Raw genomic sequence first — 20,783 nt, forward strand, 5'->3', positions numbered from 1 at the left:
TGGCAGTCCCCCTGCCGGGAGATAGAGCACCCTTCACTCTATCTCCAGAGTTTCATCTGCATTAGATTAAGATTTCAAATTTATTAAAATATAATCATAAACATCACGATCGACCCATGGTCAGCTCCAATACATAGATCCGTGCTACAGTATTTCCTAGTCTACATAGGTTATGAGCCGAGTTCACTTTGATACCATTTGAAACAATCCAAACCTCACTTAAAATGGCTAGCTAGAATATATTATTTGGATTTTTTGATTTTATATAAATACCCATAATCTATCTAATAAATAACCGATATGAGACTAAACAAACATCCGTATGAGTCTTCACATGATTGGTAATTGGCTTTTAAATAGAAGATGTGCTGATTGGCATGGTGTAGGAACACATTAGTGTAGGATATAATTACTGTAGATAGAGTAGTTTTCTAACCTTTTGATATTTTCCTCAGAAGGAAGTGGAAGGTGTGACCGTTGCTATTTTAATATAATCCATTGGGTTAGTAACTTAAGATGATGGAGAGATAAAGGTAGGTTTGCTGCTCCAGTTATACAACACTAAGCTGTTTGTCCAAAGACCACCAGGAACTTTAAATTGTTGGATGAGTTACCACAAAACTATTGCAAAAAATTATATTCTGAAAAATTCTCCAGATTCAAATAGAATTTATAATTTGTTTTGCGTGTTGCTACGCATACCTAATGTGTATCCCAAATGGATGCCAAAATGGATTTTATTTTGGTGTGATATATAAGACTAACAAATTTATGTGGTTGTACCTGATCCGGATCTGCATGTTTGTGGCTCGTGTGTCTTTCTTTGTTTTTTTTGGTTTTGGGCTAAACAACTGTTCATGAGTCTTTAAAAATTTATTTGACCTGAATCGAACCCACCCAATCGGGTCATGGATTTGATTTTTATAAATCTTGCCCAACCCGAGCCGAGTTAGGTTATACTCTATTTTGCGAGCAAATTAGAATCTTATATCAAATGGCTCTCAATGTATTGCAGGATCGCCCTGATAAAGGCTGGTGTATTGCATGTGACGCCATTTCATCATCCCATTTACAGCATTAGCATAGCATGCTGAAATAAAATAAGATGGTTCTACCATTTTTTTACTTTGTTTTTGGCAATTTACCAATCTTTTGCTTAAAAAAGAAAAAAAATCTAAATATCTAAGAACTTGTTGGACAAGGTTTAAATTTTCTCTTTTTTCTTTTTTTTTAAAATATAAAAATCGAGATAGGAATGGTGTCCAGTTTATCTCTATTTTTAGTTTTTATTTTTTTTTCTTGTTTCTAAAAGTTATGGAATTTAAAAAAAAGGGCTAAGTTCTAAAATTTTAAAAACCAAACTTACCAGTGACTATTATTACTGTTTCTGTCGCCATCATTATCACTATCACCATCGTAATTGTTACTATCGTTAGACATCACTACTATCACCATCATTGCCATTACCATCCTATCATTATTGATGATAGATGCAAGTTAAATAACTACCAAAACAACCTATGATTTTCAATTTTCCTAAAATATAATAAATTTTTATTTTTAAAATTAGAAATTGAAAACAGGCACATTTCTCTTCTTGAAAAAGCTCCCCTTCATAACATAGTAATTATAGCGGCCAGCCAACTTGCATTCATCACTCTAAAGCCAAGGAAATCTTTCTTTTGCTTGATTCAAACTTAGCTCATTTAACTTTATTATTTTGTTGCCATTCGTGACACAGGTTAGCATAAGATCAAACCTAGCCCCAGGTCACCATGTCAAGTCCGGGCATTTTTTTCCCTGGAACTAATAATATCCTACCCATTCATCCATCCTTGCACCAGAGATGTCAGGAGCTTTTGCCTAGTTTCTTGAGAGAGACCCCAGTGGAAATTTTGGGTTTTGCTCGGTCCTTGGCTCTTCTTGGCTGTAGACCCTATGTTTTTTTGGCCTCTCCCTGCCATGGTGGTATATATGCTGCTAGCGACTTCGAGCACTCCACAGACAGACCGAGATTTCTGTGTGCTTCTGCATCTCCGTTTCCATTCTAGCTCTCAGCACTGTTTCTACGTCGACCTTTCTTTCTTCTTGCAGCTAGTTGTACCATCTCTCCGCTGTTGAGGTTGTGATCCTCGTTGCACAGAATAACGCCAGACGTGCTAGGGCATACTTTGACTCCGACCCGACTTGATTTCATGCGTGGGTCTTAATATTAGACCGGATCCTACTTAATAGATGATCGGAACGGATGAAACTAAGTCGATGGAAAATATTTTGGGCTTAGTGGGTCGTTTGAATTGAGTTGGGGTCATTTACGACCTTGGATCTAATCTAAAATATTCAGATCTAAGTCAAGTCCAATTCGGGTCTAGGTCTCTATTTATTTATTAATAAGATTTCAAAAAGGAAATTTTGTTTATCTCTAAATCAAATTAAATTTTTTGTACTTGTTTGCAAACATGGTTAAAACTCCATGAATTAATATTTATCTAAAATTATAACTTCTTTAATTTAAGGGGTTAATAACCTTGACAGACGAACTTTCTTAATATAGTAGATTAGTTTGAGTACTTCTCTTCTAAAGGAAGAAAAGAAGGAGGACATGGAATACTTTCTTTAGGTCAAATCCTGCCTGAAATATAGACTGGGTCTAACATTTAAATCTAATTTGCTCCCGGGCCTTCAAAAATAGGGTGGGTCAGGTCTAAACAGACGCCCAGTCGAGCCGGATGCATGAAAGATTGGCCATCTTTAAATATCAAAAATAAAAAAAATATTATATATATATATATATATATATATATATAAAAGAAAAATTGCAAGCATCGGCTACGAGGATACTATCCACCGGACATCATGCTTTTCTTACTTCTTTCTGAAGATGTTCTACTCCTAGAGATAAATTAAAAATCTTTGTTAAATAGTATATACATTGCATGCAATTCCTTCGCCTCTTTCTTCAAACAAATTGGCTTGGTGTCTTTTGTTCCATGGAGATCTCTGTTTCCTTAACAACAGGGACGGCCCAATGCATTTGGGGGCCTAAGGCGGGCTCGCTAGGAAGGCTTTTTTTCTTAATAAAAAAATTAATAAGTGTAAAATACTTTAAAAATTTATTTAAAATAATGAAACCAAACAGTTTATTCTAGGGATCATGAAACGTGTTCCAAGAAATCCAAATCTCTTCTTTTTTAATATAAAATTCCAAAAAAATACAGCATTGATTTCTAATATCGAAAAAAAAGAACTAAAAATCACAAGAGCATGAAATCCAAACCATATCTCTTGAATTCGTAAATAGAATTAACAAAAAAATGAAAAAAAGCATAGGTATCAAATCGAAACTATAATAACAGAATGAGTGAAGAGCTATACCTCACGACCAGGATGGAAAAGGACCTCCGGCCGACCAGTGATCTCCACGGCCACAATCCCACAACTCCAGCAAGCCAAGAAAAGTCCCAAATACAAAGAAACTAAACAAATCGAATCAAAAGACTCAAAGAAATGAAACAAAATTGCCATCAAAAGTACAAGATAAAACTCACCTGATAGAAATCCCCATAGGAGAGTGGGGAATTGCTACTTGATGCCTTGATGGGCTCCAGCAATCGGACGGCGATCTCAAGCACATTGTTCTCCTCATGCCCCCTGCTCCACCTTGTATCTCACGATCCCGAACGAGAATGGACCACCCGTCTTCGTGCTCACATTGTACATTCAGATCCCCGCCGAGTGCCACCTGAAATCACAGCCATCCATTATTATCTAACAACTTTTCTAAATAAACTCGATGAATATAACAAAGATTGAATGGACAGAGATTGAACGCCAGGCAGAGCATCAGAGGCGCGCAGTTCTTCTCCGCGATGAACCCACAAAGCTTCCGGCGCACTTCTCCACCGCCTTCCGTTACTCCTCGCTCACTGTCGGGTACGACTTCCCCATCTCTATTGATCGTCCGATCTCAGTCACCTGCGTGACGATCAAATGGCAACCGTCAGATCGGCAGGCGGCGCGCACCCACGAGAGGAGGAAAATGAGGGCCAAAAGGAACAGAAGGTGAAGGCAGAAGGTCTTCACTCTTCTGCGGGTGGGACGGCGGGTTCTTGCCTTCTTGGAGCCGGAGGACGGTGTCGGTGGCCGAGGAGAGGGGGATTAGAGCGGACGAGTGCCGAGATCGAGAGGAGGATTAGAGCGGAGGAGCCGACTGCGGAGGAGAGGAGGACTTGATCTGTTGATCAATCGGCTTCTCTCTGAAGGGGCGAAGGGTGGATTTGATCGCCGCCGCTCGGGATGAGAAGGAACTTCCTTCAAGGAGTTGGAGTGAAGAAGCCGAGAAGGGAAGGGCTGAAGGGGTTTGGGGAGTAGGGACTGGCCAACTGGGGTGGGGGGAGAGAAGAAGCCGAGAAGGGTTCAGAAGAAAAAGAAAAAAAAAAAGCACTGGAGCTTGTCTTGTCGTAGCCTTTACCTCACCAGGCTCACCGGTAGGTTGTAGCCTATCAAGAAGCCGGGAAGGCACCGCAGCGGCGTCTGTCCGTTGTGGTAGGCACCAGACGATAGGCCGCCTAAGGCCGGTAGCTGCTGTCGTGAAAACTGCAATGCAGCAGTGCCTTCTTTGGGCAGCAATGCAGCGCGGCAGCGGGGGCCTTCTTTGGGCCGGGGGCCTTAGGCGACCACCTCAGTCGCCTAAGGCTCGAGCCGCCCCTGCTTAACAAATAATGATGTTAGAAGAGAAGGAATAGTAAGCCTGGGTTCTCCAAGAAATCCAACACCTACAAAGATTGTGTATCTTTCAAACATAGACCAGACAATGGCTTTTCCTGTTCAGACAGTTTTCTTCTATGAAGTCCCACCAGGTGGTGGAACCCCACCACTTGATATAACTCGGAGAGTGAGGAGATCAGTATCTGAGGTTCTTTTGATCCCTTACTATTTTATGGCTGGGAGGCTCAATTTCCATCTCCAAAAAAAGAGGCTGGAGTTGGTCTGAAACAATGCTGGGGTCTCTCTCTACCAAACCCTTCATTTCCGCATCTTGTTTTTCAAACACGGTTTCAACAGCCTCACCGGGACCGCCATCTTCACAATTCAGATAAAGTCCTTCTATCTTAGACAAAATTAGCTTTGTTGAGTATGGCATTTATTGGTTCTAATATGTTCTTGTGTGTGTCTGTGTGCACATGCACGAGCAGGTCACGAGATTCAAATGTAGAGTGTTTCTGTAGAATCTTGGACGGAGGTCAGAGTGCAGCTTGACTGATCCTAAGGTCAGCAAGAATCAAGTTGAATGAGGTGGCCAATGCATGGAGAAGTTGATCTCCTTTGGAGATAGCCTGCAAGAAGTTCGCTTGTTAGGACCCTCCGATGCCTAAGTTAGAATAGAGAGGCAACAGTATGGAAGGGAAAAATTTCAGCAGAGTAGAGTTCTCTTTGAATGAACCTCACATAACCTAAACGAGGATCTCCGGATTATCCCTTTATATAGGATAGTATATTTTGTCATTATCTAAGTTGATGCGACATGTGTTAATGACCCATCATACATTTACGGCGTGGGCATTATTTTGCATGAGCAACATACGACACTTACCGCTCGTCGACTACAGTGCCACCACAACTGTCGATTGCTAGATCAACAGTCTCTATTAGCATGTTCCGATCGGCTCCTCAGTTGACTGGCTCTTTGTCTGGAGCCAAAGTTGTCTGCCTCGGTTTATACTAAGGTCAAGAAGGTCGGTCCAGTTCAAGATCCAGGTTTCCAACATTTTACCATTACTAAACCCCACTTTTGAGGCGACGAAAGTCAAGTTGTCATCTCAATCGAGGACAGGGCTTTTGACAGGGAGCATTAAATGCATCGGTTGATTTTTTCGAAGCATCACCATATCTGGCATGTCCCGAAGCGCCATTAATACAGCGATCCTGATGAGTCTCTCACGCCATATCTCGAGCTGACACGTGGCCGAATCTGTTTGAGTAGTCGAATCAGCACTTTGATCAGTATCGTCGGTGCTTTATATAAGGGTAACCTCCTCTCTTAGTTTAAACTCTTGCTTTATTTGCTTTATTCACAGATCTTCTTGAGTGCTCGAGTGCTCAAGCTTCCAGGTGGTGCTCCAACGAGGTTTCTCTTCTCTGGCTTCGGCGTCCTACGTGTTCCTCCATTTCTCGATGGGTACCCACTCTCGGTTGCTCCGCCTTCTTTCTTTGTTTTCTTCTCCATCATTTTCTTCATCTCCTCCACCACCATGAGCGATGTCGAGGTCAACACCGCATGGGGAAGTTGGTTTTCCAACCACTCTCCTCAAGCTTAGCAATCCTCCCCTTCAGGTGAGGCTGAGTCCGATGTCCAATCAAGCCCAGACTATAAGGCGTTAGTCCTCACTCAAGAGAAAATGGACCTCATTCGAGCTCAGCATTTCATACCTCCCGAGTTCACCTTTAGCTTACCGTTCATGATGACCGGGTGACCAGCCCTCCTCTTCTTGGCTCGGCTTGTATAAGAAAACCCTCAAAGTCGGGCTGAGATTACCCTTTCATCCTTTTTTTGTCTAGTTGATGAGGGTTTACAGGCTTGTCCCAACCCAACTGGTTTCGAACTCTCGGCAGTCCTCATCGATTTTCTTTCTCTTTATCTTCTCTCAAACATCCGAGTCTTGGTTTTCCTCTTTCGAGGATGCTTCTGAGGAGTCAAATGAATGGAGAAGTCTCTCAAAACATCCACTAAATACTTCAAAACTATCAACAACAAAAGAATACAAACAAGAAAAGTACAAATGAATGGAGAAGTCTCTCAAAACATGGAGGACCTGAAAGAAGGATGCAAGTAAGCTTCTTAACTGATATATCTATCACTTTGTGCTCTTCAAGACACAATTATTTTAATATAACTCCTACATATTAAATGCAATACTCCACCAAACTATGATAATACATCAAAACACATAAAACAACTGAACAACTAACTTTCAGATGAAGTTACTGCAAGAACACCACAAGCAATAGTAAAAGGTATAAATACAAAATTATAGTAGTACGAACATTATAATCACTCAGCTAAAACATGATGGCATGTCTAATACCATGTCTAATATCTGGAGTTGACTATCTCAGGGGAGGATGCTGCTCTACTTCCGATGAAGCATACAAACAGGCCAAATGAAATTACCCGGGATAATGCTTGTTTGCGATGGTTATAAATCAATAGAAGCATTATATTATTTTTATATCTTCACATTCAACATCGCAGAGACATGGATGTAAATGATCCTCCAGTATAAGTCCTATCAGAACAATCTGATCCATTCATGTCAACAAGGTTTGTGTTGCCTATGCTCCTCTCTTGGACCTCATCACGGTAGCTCCACCTGCGACCAAGTCACGGCCTCAGCAGAGGGGGGAGGAAGAACCCTCTCTGCCTTGCCTACACGCGGCAGGGGAAGAAAAAGAACCCCTCAGAGGAGGGAAGGAAGAATCCTAGTGTGGCCGTCGACAACTGTGGCCACGACGGCGATCAAGCATGACGCCGGATCCACAGCCGGAGACCCTAGGTATTCCTTCCCCCTTCCTCTTCCTCTTCTTCTTTTCTTTTATTTTGTTATCATAGGGTAAAAGGAAACAGGGGTTAGGGTTTACCTCACTCCGAAAAGAACCAGTTGTGGGTTCTGAAAACCCTTGCTGAGGAGGAAGAAAGAGGGGGGCATCGACGGGGTGATGTAGCCACGATGATCTCGTCCCGGGTGAGAGTTGGATCGGCCGATCGGGGGGCATGATGTAGCCATGGTCGCCATTGACGGGGAGGCAGAAGTAGTCGGAAGGGGGGAGCCGGGGAAGAGAGGGCAGAGGCGGAGGAGAGGAGAGGGGAGATAAGAGAGTAGAGAGCTCGGATGGCGCTTGTCACAAGCCCTAAGTCCCTAATCGGAACTTATAGGGTTCTGGATGAGGCCAATATTTTCATACAAGGGAAAAACTTATGAAGGGTGTATCTATTTCCTTGAACTGGGTTGTATAATTTATTTAGGCCAGTATTCATGATCTTTTCCTTAGGATTTATGCACCATTCAACAAATTGCAACTGGATTTCACAAAATTTTTGAAAAAAGAGATTTGTAGTTAGATATGTTGTGCCTAAAAGGAGCTCGGTGATGTTATAGAAAATTTTCAAAGCTTGACAAAATACTTTTCCTCTTTCCATTGATCATTTGTTGGACATATAATCTATAAGGATCAAAGCACTGTAATTTCTTGAAGGCTTCCTTGTAGTGACAAGCATCCCTAAGCATTATATACGTGGAGTTCCACTGTGTAGGGACATCAAGAGACAAACCTCTGTGTGTCTTCAAATTACAATTGTTAACCCTTTGCTCAAACTCCTCAAACTGTAATGGAGAGCTTCGAATGATCTTTACCATTTTTTGAATATTTGAAATTGCCACATTAATTTTTTTCAGTCCATCTTGCACAACTAAATTAATAATGTGTGCAACACATTTCAATGAAAGAATTGGCCATTATATATAAGTGTTTGTTGAAGTCTTTCCACAATTTCTCTAGCACAAATATCATTGGCATGATCATTGTCCAAGGTTAATACAAATAACTTACGATCTATATTCCAATCAATTATATTTTTGATAAATGTGTTGCACAAATTGACTCCCGTACGTCTTCCTCCCACAAGCATAAAATTAATTGTTTTTTTTTCAAAATCCAATCATCGGCAATAAAATATACTGACTTATTTTGTCTGGAAGTCCATAAATCCATAGTTGTACTTATCTGGAAAGAAAGTAGACCAAACATATCATAGACCTTCTTTTCTCCTTAAATATGTCTCCATAATCCCTTTTCTAAGAGTTATGCAACTCTTTAATTCAAAAGATGGCTTCAAAGATTTAATAAAATCTATAAATTCTTCATGCTCAACCATAGAAAATGGATATTCATACATAACAAACATCTGTATAAGCTTCTTTCAGCTAACCTCTTCATCATATTTATGTATCCAAAGAACAAGTACCCTCCTTTCGTGTTAACAATATTTGCAATATTTGTTGGCTTTAGCATCAACATCTTCAAAAATCGATGACACCTAGCGAGATGATTTTCAAATTAATGTGTTGTCTCTAAATTGCTGAATCCATTAAATGTTCTTTTGCAATGATTACATCTTGCTTCTTCTTTTTAATAATTTTTCCACTTACTTCTTTTTCTACTTGACTTTACAAAATCATCCCAAATTTTAGATGTTAGCTTTTTCTTTTTTTCTTTGCCCATCTGTTGATTTGTAGGCTCAACTAATTTACTATTTTTAAATTCAACAATTCCACTAGAAGACATGATTTATAACAACTGTATTCAAATTACAAGAAATAAAATATATGATAAATAAAAATATATTTATGAATATACATAATAGTATAATGATGCAAGAACTTTTAACAAACATCATTGTACCACAAGACAAAAATAATGAAAACTTTTAACAATTATTTTGGTTGGTATAGTAGAATTTGCTACCATGCCTAAAGTTGGCTTATTCGCATCTCTGCTGTTTGTAATTATAATGAAAATTAAAATTCAGAATTATAGAAAAGGCATGATCAATAATGAAAAGCAATTATAAACAAAAACTTATAAGCAAAAACTTTGTGCAATGGATCTAAACAATAGCTTCATCACCACTGAGTAAGCATTAAGCTCTAAATGAATCATGCAGCAAGGATTCTCTAGATGTTCATGTATAGTCCATGAAGAAAACTTCGAGTATACATGATCATTAATTTCTTTTCTAAATTAAATAGTTGTAGTCCAAGCATTTGCATGTATAAATTCGACATAATTCCCATTACCAACTTTTGCAGGATTGAGGTTTCACCTTGTTTGTTTGGTTCTGTTACAGTCCAATCGCCAGAAAGGGAACGCATTTAAATGTTATTGTTTTTTGTTCACTCACACAAAAATACATAATCGTTGTAATAAATTTGGGACTCTGTTTGATGTTAATATCTTTTTATTTCTCTCTGAAAAAGTGCTTTAACGTTCAAACCATTGTAACCAACAAAATGACTGTAGATGAGAGCTGAAGTGGGTCAAACTCCAGAGTGTCAGACTTTAGAATTGGTGATGAATTGCCAACGAGATTGTTCTAAACTTGAAGGAATAGGTGGATTGAGTTTGGGTCTTCAGAATTAGCTCTTTTTTCTGCATCATTGCTGAAATATTTCATACTATTCTAGTCCTGATTTTCGACTTCTACTAACATTAACTAAATGGATTGCAACGAAGGGATTCACAAGTCTCCCTTTTCATACTGCATGCGAACTGATCCACGAAGGCCAAGTATAGTGTGGAAAGCACCCCAACATGATGAAGATATGACACAACGACACTCTGACCACCAGTTTCAGATGAGTCAAGTGTTTACTTTAGAGAGAAACAGAGAGCCATGATGATAAATCAAGAAGAAGAAGAGATGCATCAATTGGAGTAGAGAACAGGTGATTATCGGAACTTGAAGAGGCATTGACTCGTGATTTCGTGAAGTTCTTGAAGCAAAGGAGCCTGCTTCCGACATCAAATGCCATATCAATAGTATGGTATAGACGAATATTTGAGGAACAAACTAAGGATTTAGAATTTCCTATGGGCTTTGGATGGGGCAATTTGTTGGTTATTAAACTTGTTTTTTAATATTAGTAACTTATGGTTTGATTTTCTGTAATTGCATATTAGTATGGTGAGGAGTTACATATTTTTTGAATTTTTAGTCATGTGAGAGTTACATGTCTTTTGGGTTTTTAGTCATGTGGGGGTTACATGGAGTTATAAGGGATTTATTTAGAGGGAGTTATTTGATATTTATTTGGGGTTATGAATGGTGTAATGACTAATTCATTTAGGAAGGTTAAAAGACCATCTAATGATGCCTACAAATATCCATGTACTCTAGTTGTTTTTTGAATTAAGTGGAATACAAGTTATTCATGTGTGCCTAAAATTCTCTCCACTTTTCTTCTATAGAATAATTTGTGAGTGTGAATCCTCTTGATTTCCAACAAAGTGGTTTCAGAGCCAAGACTTTTCTTGTAACAAAGAGCGATGGCAAATGGAATGCTTTCGTTTCTAATGCCGCGGTTCACCAAGAATAACTATGAAAATTGGTGTATCCATATGAAGACAATCTTGGAATCTCAAGATTTGTGGGGGATCGTTGATAAAGGCTATATGGAATCAGAGAATAAAGATTCCTTGGCTCCAGCTCAAAAGGAGTCCTTACAAGCCACAAGAAAAAAGGATCAGAAGGCCATCATGATCATCCATCAATGTTTGGATGATGGCATGCTACAACGAGTTGCTAATATAACTTCTTCGAAGCAAACTTGGGAGATTCTCCAAAACTCCTATCAAGAAGTTGACAAAGTCAAGAAAATTCGTCTTCAATCTTTGCTTGGTGAATTTGAAGCCTTACATATGAAAGAATCCGAATCAATCTCGGATTACTCTTCAAGGCTGTTGACCATCGTAAATCAACTAAGAAGGTACGGCAAAAATGTGAGTGATACGAGAGTTATTGAAAAAATCCTTCGTTCATTGGATCCCAAGTTCAATTTTATTGTTGTAGCCATTGAAAAGTCCAAAGATCTAGACTCCATGACAATCGATCAACTCATGGGGTCACTACAAGCTCATGAAGAGAAGGTTGTCAAGAAGCAAGAGACTTTAGAGCAAATGTTACAAACAAAAGTCTCTTTGAAAGAAAAATAAGATCGTAGTTGGAAAGGTGAAAGAGGTCATGGACGTGGAAATGGACGTGGTAGAGGAAGACGTGGTCGTGGATCATCCAACAAAGAAGAAAAGAAGCAAGAATGGTATCAATCAAGAGGACGTGGAAGAGGAAACAATTTGAGATCAAATGGAGGGAGGTATGATAAATCTCGAATTCGTTGCTATAATTGTCAAAAATATGGTCATTTTGCTTCGGAGTGTAAAAGTCCTTCTCAAAATGCCGAAGAAAAGCTAACTATGTTGAAAATGAAGAGACGGAGCAAACTTTATTGTTGGCATGCAAAGGAGAAGAAAATGGAGATCATGATTTATGGTATCTTGACAATGCGGCTAACAACCACATGTGCAGTGACAAAAGCAAATTTGTGGAGTTAGATGAAACTGCAAGCGGTAATGTGGTGATCGGTTCTTTCAATTTCAAAAATAAACCACGCAATAGCATGTATCCTGTAGGATAGTGATTACGGGTGTCGGTCCATAGGGATTGGAGACAAGTTATTTTTCTTTATAATAAATCAAGAAAAAGAGTTTGCTAACTTAATTATACTGAATTAATCTATGAGTATGAATTGGAGTTTATCGGAGTAGAGGAATCTAGGGTTTGGAATCCACCGCGTAGCATTGCATTAGGGACTGCGTTCTTAATTTTTATCTTTTGGAGAGGCATGCAAATTGGCTACAAGCCTTTTAAAATAAAAACATAAAGAGTTTTAGGAAGATCCATCTTCGGTATAGCATGAAGTGTCTACCCAAGTATGCTAATCTAGGGTGCAACACACCTCATCTTCCTAGGCATGGATCATCTTAGACTACTTTAGCAAATATGAATAGTAAATAACATGCTCAAGGATTAAACATCATAAAATAATTTTTCATTGAGAATGAAAATTTAAACAAACTCCAAAAAGATTAAAAGAGTAAGAACTACAATGCCCTGTTACATTGCTAGGGCTTCATCCAGCCCTAGACTAGATGTTAAGTGGTGCAAAAATAAAATTGTTCTCCCAAGTGTAAGAGAATCGCACAAGTAGTATAACTCGGAAGTCCGAGGTCGATTCCTTAGGAAACGATCTATGGATTAGCTTAATTTCAGATTAATTGATTCAATAAACTTGTGGATTAAGATGATGGTTTGCAAATAGAAAATAAACCAGTAAATAGAGAGTCGAAGTTTGGATAGATTAAGATGGTGTAGGGATCCAGAATCTCCTTTAATAATATCAAGTTCATGCAATAAATTCTATGATTCTTTTGTTTTCTTTTAAAAATTATAAGCAGATAAAATTTAATTATTGAGTATGTTCTTGATAACATGAATTCTCTTTTTAAGCATTCAATGTGCCTTAGAACGTCAACGATGAATCAAATAATTGAGGAAGACATGTATCAATAAGCATAAATCATAAAAGAATTTTCAACATATAAGAATCATAACATAATCAAAAGATAAATCGTATAAAGCAAAGGATTAGAATTTACATCATGAACTCGGTACACCAAAGGATTTTCCTTCACCCATCACCTAGGACTTTAGCCGATCATCTCCCTCTCTCTTTCTCACTCTTTTTGTTTTCTTTTTCTTTTCGGAAATAGGGCATCCCCTGTTTCCTCGTTTCTTTTATTTTTCTTTTGAAGAACAACCCAAGAGAGAGAGAGAGGAAAAACTCCTCTATTTTCTCTTATTTTTTGTGTGAGAACCGCCCCCCACTTCTTCAAATCGGAGCCCCTTCTTATAACAATCTCCCTCCCTCCCCAGCCGAGATGCTCACGAGCGTTGGAAAGGAGGAGGATGCGGACGGCTGGGAGGTGATCGCGGCTGCTGCGGCGCTTCACGGGATCGGGCGTTGATCGCGGGATCTGGAGAATGCCCGGATGCGAGCTGATTGCAGAAGCTGGGATGAACTGACGCTGGCCCGGAAGCATGGGATCTCGGTCTCGGGCGGAAGAAGAGGAGGCAGACGGCTGGGAGGTCATGGATGGGACGAGCCGCAGATCTGGAAGACGCCCGGAAAGGAGCTGATCGCGGACGGCTGGAGCGGCTGTGAGGCGGGATCACATGCTAAAGAACGGACTCGGAATCTTTGAAACGGTGAGGGAGGCGGATGCTTGGGAGGTGATCGCGGCTGCTGTGGAGGAGCGTTAATCGGGTTGTGAGGCTGAGAAGGGATGGACGCGTGAGCCGGTGGGAGACCCGGATGGATCGCGGACGGCAGGGGCGTGGACGAGTGAATTGCGAACGTCTAGGATCGCTGGGACTCAATTTCCGGAAGCTGGGATTACGGGGGAAAGAAGATTATGTGGGAGAAGCTTCATGGGCTCGGGCAGGATGAGAACGCAAGCGGGTTGATGCGGGAACTCATCACGGGTGTGGACGACGTGGAGGGGACTCGTTGATCACGGGATGATCGCGGATGTGGCCATTTCGGATGTCCCATTGCGTGTGGCCTTAGGATGGCTGGCATATATCCCTCGAGTGCAAGTGTGCTTGAAGATTGGTGGGTTTGATCAGACCATGACGAGGTTGGGCGTATGTGGTCTAAGTTATGCATTTGTCTAGGCCCAATTTATTCTAAATACGCATTGTAACTTTGATTTCTGATCACCTGCACCCAATCAAAAATATAATATTAAATTAGTGATAATATCGTTATCCGTTGGCAATAATACTAATTTAAGTAGTATGTAGATCGTACTTTTGTACTCTCATCATGCCTCCCAACTAGCTTATTGCTAGTCTCTAGCAATTCAGAGTAACCAATAACATGAGAGTACAAAAAGTGTTGATCAATCCTTTGACTTTTTATTAAGGCTAAAGACATAAAACTAAGATATGTACCCACTTTCGTAGGGCATCACGATTGCACTTAGCGCGTGCAACAAGCCGTTAAACCCCTAGGTTACCCTAGTGGACGAGTGTTGTCTCGTGAGGGTTTTTAGGGATGTTACCCACAAACATCATAAATGATATGATATGAGATCCTAAAAATATGAAATAAAACCTAAGCTAATACACATGTAATTAATTAATATATATTTTCAAGCATGGCAACTTTCAAAGCAAGGAAAATATGAAAGTGTAGTGTGCATAAAATAGTATGACTTTCTCAGAGTACTAATACCTCCACCACAACAGGGCACCGTCCGAGTTTTAGGTGCACTACTCAAGTTCACAAGTGTTTTCCACAATTTGTTAAAACCTGATCCATCAAATTTTCAGAATATCACATGTTGTCTATATTCGTCAAGAATGGTTCGTATGTAAAGAAAGAGCTATCAATCCCAACTAAATATCCAAAGTACACAGAGGTCCAATACAATGGAGTCAAACCAGCCATTACTACATGTCATTGGGTTCAGCCCGACCAACCCTATTCATGCTTATTTTTTATTTTTGAACATATATGATGATTACAATAGTCCAACCCCCTTAGGCTCTAGCAAGGTCCATGTAGCGAGTTTTCGGCCAATGACTCCTGATCCAGTTGGCTCAAGGCATTAGGTGAATCACCCCTCGGGCTTAATTACTCGAACCAGACTACGCCACGATGTTAGACTTGTTATCTCCTCTTTTTTTTTCTTTTTTTTTTTTTACAATAGAGAAGGTAAACTGAACCATATAATGTGACTGTATCGTGACTATAGGTCAACCAAGGTTGGAACATAAGACACTTAGATGATCTAGCCAGGGTATTCGATCTCTATCTTTATGTGAAAACCAAATCATGAACCTTATAGTACGGACAAGGATACTCGTACTTCTTTTATAGATATGGCTTAATAAAAATGCATTAAACAAATGTGAACTCTTGAGGCCTTTCTATAATCATTAAGTACATGCGTGGGGATCTAATAATAGATCTCTGATCAGTCATAGTATGCATGTGTTCCTTGCCTTAATAGTTGCACAAACTCAATATGAAAATACATGTGCATTGGTAATAAATCAAATGCAAAAACAAGTTTTTTTTTTCTTTTCTTTTTTTTTTTTGCAAAATATTTCCCTCCCCCCAACTTAAACATTGCATTGTCCTCAATGTAATAGATACAAGAAATATTTATATGAGAGACAGTAGAGAAAATAATATTGGAGAGAAGAGGAATATCTTGATCTGTTGATATCCAGAAAATAAGACCTACAAAACTAGAAAAAAAAATAATTCTAAATAATATACACATACCTTTGCCTTCATATTTAGTCATAAGAAGGCTCCCCTAAGAAAAAGGAGTCCTCTTCATCTGCAAAATTCTCAAGAAAAGGTTTTAACCTGTGTCCATTTACCTTAAAAATTTTACCATCCCGTGGATTCTCAATCTCAACCGCCCCATGTGGAAAAAAAGTTTTTATAATGTAAGGACCTGTCCATCTCGATCGCAACTTACCAGGAAACAGATGTAAGCGGGAATCATATAAAAGAACTTTTTGCAAAGGTTCAAAAGATTTTTTTAAAATTGATTTATCATGTAAGATCTTCATTCGTTCTTTGCAAATTTTAGCATTGTCATAAGCATCTCTGCGAATCTCATTAAGCTCGTTCAATTGCAATTTTCTAGCTAGACCGGCATCTTGTAAATCAAAATTCAATTTTCTAATTGCCCAATACGATTTATGTTCTATTTCTACAGGCAGATGACACGCTTTTCCATAGACTAGCCGGTAGAGAGACATGCCAAAAATGGTTTTGTATGCAGTACGATAGGCCCATAATGCATCTGATAGTTTCAAGGACCAATCTTTTCGTGATGGGTTCACCGTTTTCTCTAAAATACGCTTGATCTCCCTATTGGCTAATTCTACTTGGCCACTAGTTTGCGGGTGATATGGTGTAGCAACTTTGTGGATGACACCATACTTTTTTAATAATGTCTCAAAAGGCTTATTACAAAAGTGTTTTCCACCATCACTAATTATGACCTTAGGCATCCCAAATCGTGAAAAAATATTTTCTTTTAAAAACTTCAGGACGGGTTTGTGATCATTGGTCTTACAAGCAACAGCTTCTACCCATTTGGACACATATTCGACACCTACTAAAATGTACTCATATCCAAAAGATGGTGGGAATGGGCCCATAAAATCGATGCCCCAACAATCGAAAATTTCGATAATAGTAATGGGTTGAAGAGGCATCATTTGCCTACGAGTTAGACTTCCAATACGTTGACATGGATCACATATCCTGCAGAACTCGTGGGCATCTTTGAACATAGTGGGCCAATAGAAACCACATTGCAAAACTTTTGCAACAGTTTTCTTAGAGGCAAAGTGTCCACCGCAAGCATCAGTGTGGCAGAAAGAAAGTACGCTTTTTATATCATGATCCGGTATGCATCGTCTAAAGATTTGATCATTGCAATATTTAAACAAATAGGGTTCATCATAGTAATAATTCTTTACTTCGCGCAAGAAAATTTTTCTAGCTGTCGACCCCCAATGCTCCGGCATCCGGCTTGTAACAAAAAAATTTACAATATCTGCATACCATGGTATACTAGAAAGTGCAAACAACTGCTATTCAGGGAATAAGTCCTTGATGGAAAACTGTGGCACTGAATCATGAAAAACTAATCGTGATAAATGGTCAGCAACCACATTCTCTACTCCTTTTTTATCTTTGATAGTGATGTCAAATTCTTGGAGTAGAAGTATCCATCGTATTAAGCGTGGTTTTGCCTCTTTCTTATCCAACAAATATTTTAGTGCCGCATGGTCCGTGAAGATAACAATAGGAGCACCAAGGATATAAGAGCGAAATTTATCTAAGGCAAATACTACTGCAAGCAATTCCTTCTCGGTGGTAGTGTAATTCATTTGAGCATCGTTTAAGGTTTTGCTTGCATAGTAAATGACATATGGCTTATTATCCTTGCGTTGTCCTAAGACAGCTCCTATTGCATAGTCGCTAGCGTCGCACATAATCTCAAAAGGTAATGACCAATCGGGTGGTCGCACGATGGGTGCAGTGCTAAGCATAGACTTCAACTTTTCGAATGCCTCCTGACAGGTTTCAGTCCAATTGAACGGTGTATCAAGGGATAGGAGATTACATAATGGTCGAGATATGACACTAAAGTCCTTGATGAACCTCCTATAAAATCCGGCATGACCCAAAAATGATCTAACATCTCTAACCGTCTTGGGTGCAGGTATCTTAACAATTAAATTAGTCTTAGCTCTATCTACTTCCATGCCCTTCGATGAAATAATATGTCCTAAGACAATTCCCTTTAGCACCATGAAGTGGCATTTCTCCCAATTCAGTATCAAATTCTTTTCCATACATCGAGCTAAGACAGCTTGTAAATGTGACAGGCAATCATCAAATGTGTCGCCAAAAATGGAGAAGTCGTCCATGAACACTTCCAAAAATTTCTCGTTCATGTTTTCAAAGATGCTGAGCATGCATCTTTGGAATGTTGCAGGTGCATTACACAACCCGAATGGCATTCGTCGGAAAGCAAATGTGCCAAAAGGACAAGTGAAGGTAGTCTTCTCTTGATCTTCCGGTGAAATTTCAATTTGATAATATCCCGAATAGCCATCGAGAAAATAATAGAAATCATGCCCTGCAACCCTCTCCAATACTTGGTCTAGGAAGGGTAGAGGAAAGTGATCCTTTCGTGTGACCAAATTCAGCTTTCGGTAGTCAACACACATGCGCCAACTCGTCGGGACACGAGTTGGAACTAGTTCACCTTGTTCATTTTCTACTACCGTCAAACCCGATTTCTTAGGAACGACTTGAGTAGGGCTTACCCACTTGCTGTCGAAAATTGGGTAAATAATACCCACGTCAAGCAACTTGAGGACTTCTGCCTTAACCACATCTCTCATTGTAGGATTTAACCTTCGTTGCATTTGCCTTGTGGTTTTGGCATTGTCCTCCAAATATATCCGGTGCGTGCAAATTAAGGGGCTAATTCCCTTCAAATCGGCAATAGACCACCCTAAGGCTCCTTTATGATTCTTTAAAACATCAATTAATTTTCTTTCTTGGGTATGATCAAGTCCAGACGAGATGATTACAGGAAAAGTATCTTCGGGTCCAAAAAAAGCATACTTAAGTTTCTTAGGTAAGGGTTTTAATTCGAGCTTGGGTGCTTGCTCATGGGATGGTACTATTTTCACCTCTCGAGGCGACAACCTCTCAAATTCTCCTACTTTTGGTCTCCACCCATTGACCATCTTGATATCCAGATTATCCACAATAGGTGTGACTGACAAATCATCATCATCGGTTCCATTAGGACACCAATCAATTAAGCTATCATTGGATGGGTCGTTAATTGCTTTAGCTAACAAATAATCTTCTGCGATGGTTTCAACCCAATCAACCTCCTTACTCTCTTCGGGATCATTGGGTTGTTTGCACACATTAAAAATGTTCAATTCTAAGGTCATGTTACCAAAAGAAAGCTTCATGACGCCATTCCTACAATTAATCAATGCATTAGAAGTTGCAAGGAATGGACGTCCTAAAATGACCGGAATCTGAGACTGTGAGTTCGAAGCCGGATGTGTGTCCAATACAATAAAATCGACAGAAAAGTAGAACTTGTCTACTTGGACTAATACATCCTCGATAATCCCCCTTGGAATTTTAACTGACCTGTCAGCTAATTGCAAAGTGACGGAGGTTGACTTCAACTCACCTAAACCAAGTTGCTCATATACAGAATATGGCAACAAATTCACACTCGCCCCTAAATCTAACAATGCTTGCTCTATCCTAAAGTCACCTATGATGCATGAGATGGTTGGGCAACCTGGATCTTTATATTTAGGGAGAATGTTGTGCTGCAAAATAGCACTCACATTTTCAGTTAAAAATGCCTTCTTCTTAACATTTAATCGGTGCTTAACAGTACACAAGTCCTTCAAAAATTTGGCATATGAGGGTACTTGTTTGATTGCATTAAGAAGAGGTATGTTGATCTTTACTTGTTTAAAAAGCTCAAGAATTTCAGAATTAGGTTCGAGCTTTTGCAACGGCTTTAACCGTTGTGGAAAAGGTGGAGGAAAAGGACATTCAACTTTCTCGGTAGAAGTTGGAACCTCAACTTCTTCTTTGTCCCTTTCATCGGCTTTGGGAGCATTAGAATTAGAAGTGACCTGCGGTCTCAATGGAACGGTCTGATCAATGATTTTTCCATTACGCAAAGTCATGATGCTCTTTGCATGTTCTGTATGCGAACTAGAAGGAGCCGTATTATTACTACCGTGCACTTGTGGGTTAGGTTGGGGTTGAGCTGGAAGCTTACCCTTCTCTTGTGTACTTAGGACGGTAGTCAACATTGACAATTGGTTTCTTATATCTTCAAAATTTCGAGTATTTTGAGCATTGATATTAGCTTGACCTTGTAGAAAAGTATGTATAGATTGCAAGGTATCCTCAATATTCGGCTTCTGAGTGCGTGGTGATGCAAAAGTAGGATGTACAGGTGGAGGAGCTGAATGGTGTGACTGTTGAGGATGATCATTTCTCCACCTAAAATTTGGATGATTCTTCCAACCAGGGTTATAGGTATTCGAGTATGGATCGTTATAAGGCTTTTGGTAGGAGTTCATAGCATTTGCTTGATCGTGCAAGACTTCTTTGAATGCCGGTATGGTGGGACAATCTGTAGTAGTATGACCCGACATATCGCAGATACCACAACACTCGTTTCTAAGCTCTATAGTCTTGACAGGCTCAACCTTCCTAAGCTCAATTTCTTCTACCTTCCTAGTGAGGGCTGCCATTTTAGCATGAAGATCATCATCAGTTCTGAGGTTGTAAAGGCCTCCCTGTACAGAGCTAGTAGGCTTAGGCAAAGACTTGTTGTTTCTATCCCCGTTATCCCAAAGTTGGGCAGTCTCAGCAAGGGAATCCAAATACTCCCATGCCTCATCAGGTTGTTTTTCTAAAAATCTACCATTGCACATGGTCTCTACAAACTGTTTCAACTGTGGAGATAAACCTTCATAAAAGAAGCTAATGGTTCTCCAAGTTTCG

General features: G+C 39.6%; 1 protein-coding gene across 1 annotated transcript; it reads left to right on the forward strand.

Annotated features, from left to right (window-relative positions):
* Window positions 1-11,103: 11,103 nt before the first annotated feature.
* LOC120108467 lies at window positions 11,104-11,769 on the forward strand. The gene has a single exon (XM_039122071.1). The coding sequence runs from the start codon at window positions 11,104-11,106 to the stop codon at window positions 11,767-11,769; it is 666 nt and encodes a 221-aa protein (XP_038977999.1).
* Window positions 11,770-20,783: the final 9,014 nt, after the last annotated feature.

The sequence above is a fragment of the Phoenix dactylifera genome, unplaced genomic scaffold, assembly GCF_009389715.1.
Source record: "Phoenix dactylifera cultivar Barhee BC4 unplaced genomic scaffold, palm_55x_up_171113_PBpolish2nd_filt_p 001345F, whole genome shotgun sequence".
NCBI classification, from domain to species: Eukaryota; Viridiplantae; Streptophyta; class Magnoliopsida; order Arecales; family Arecaceae; genus Phoenix; species Phoenix dactylifera.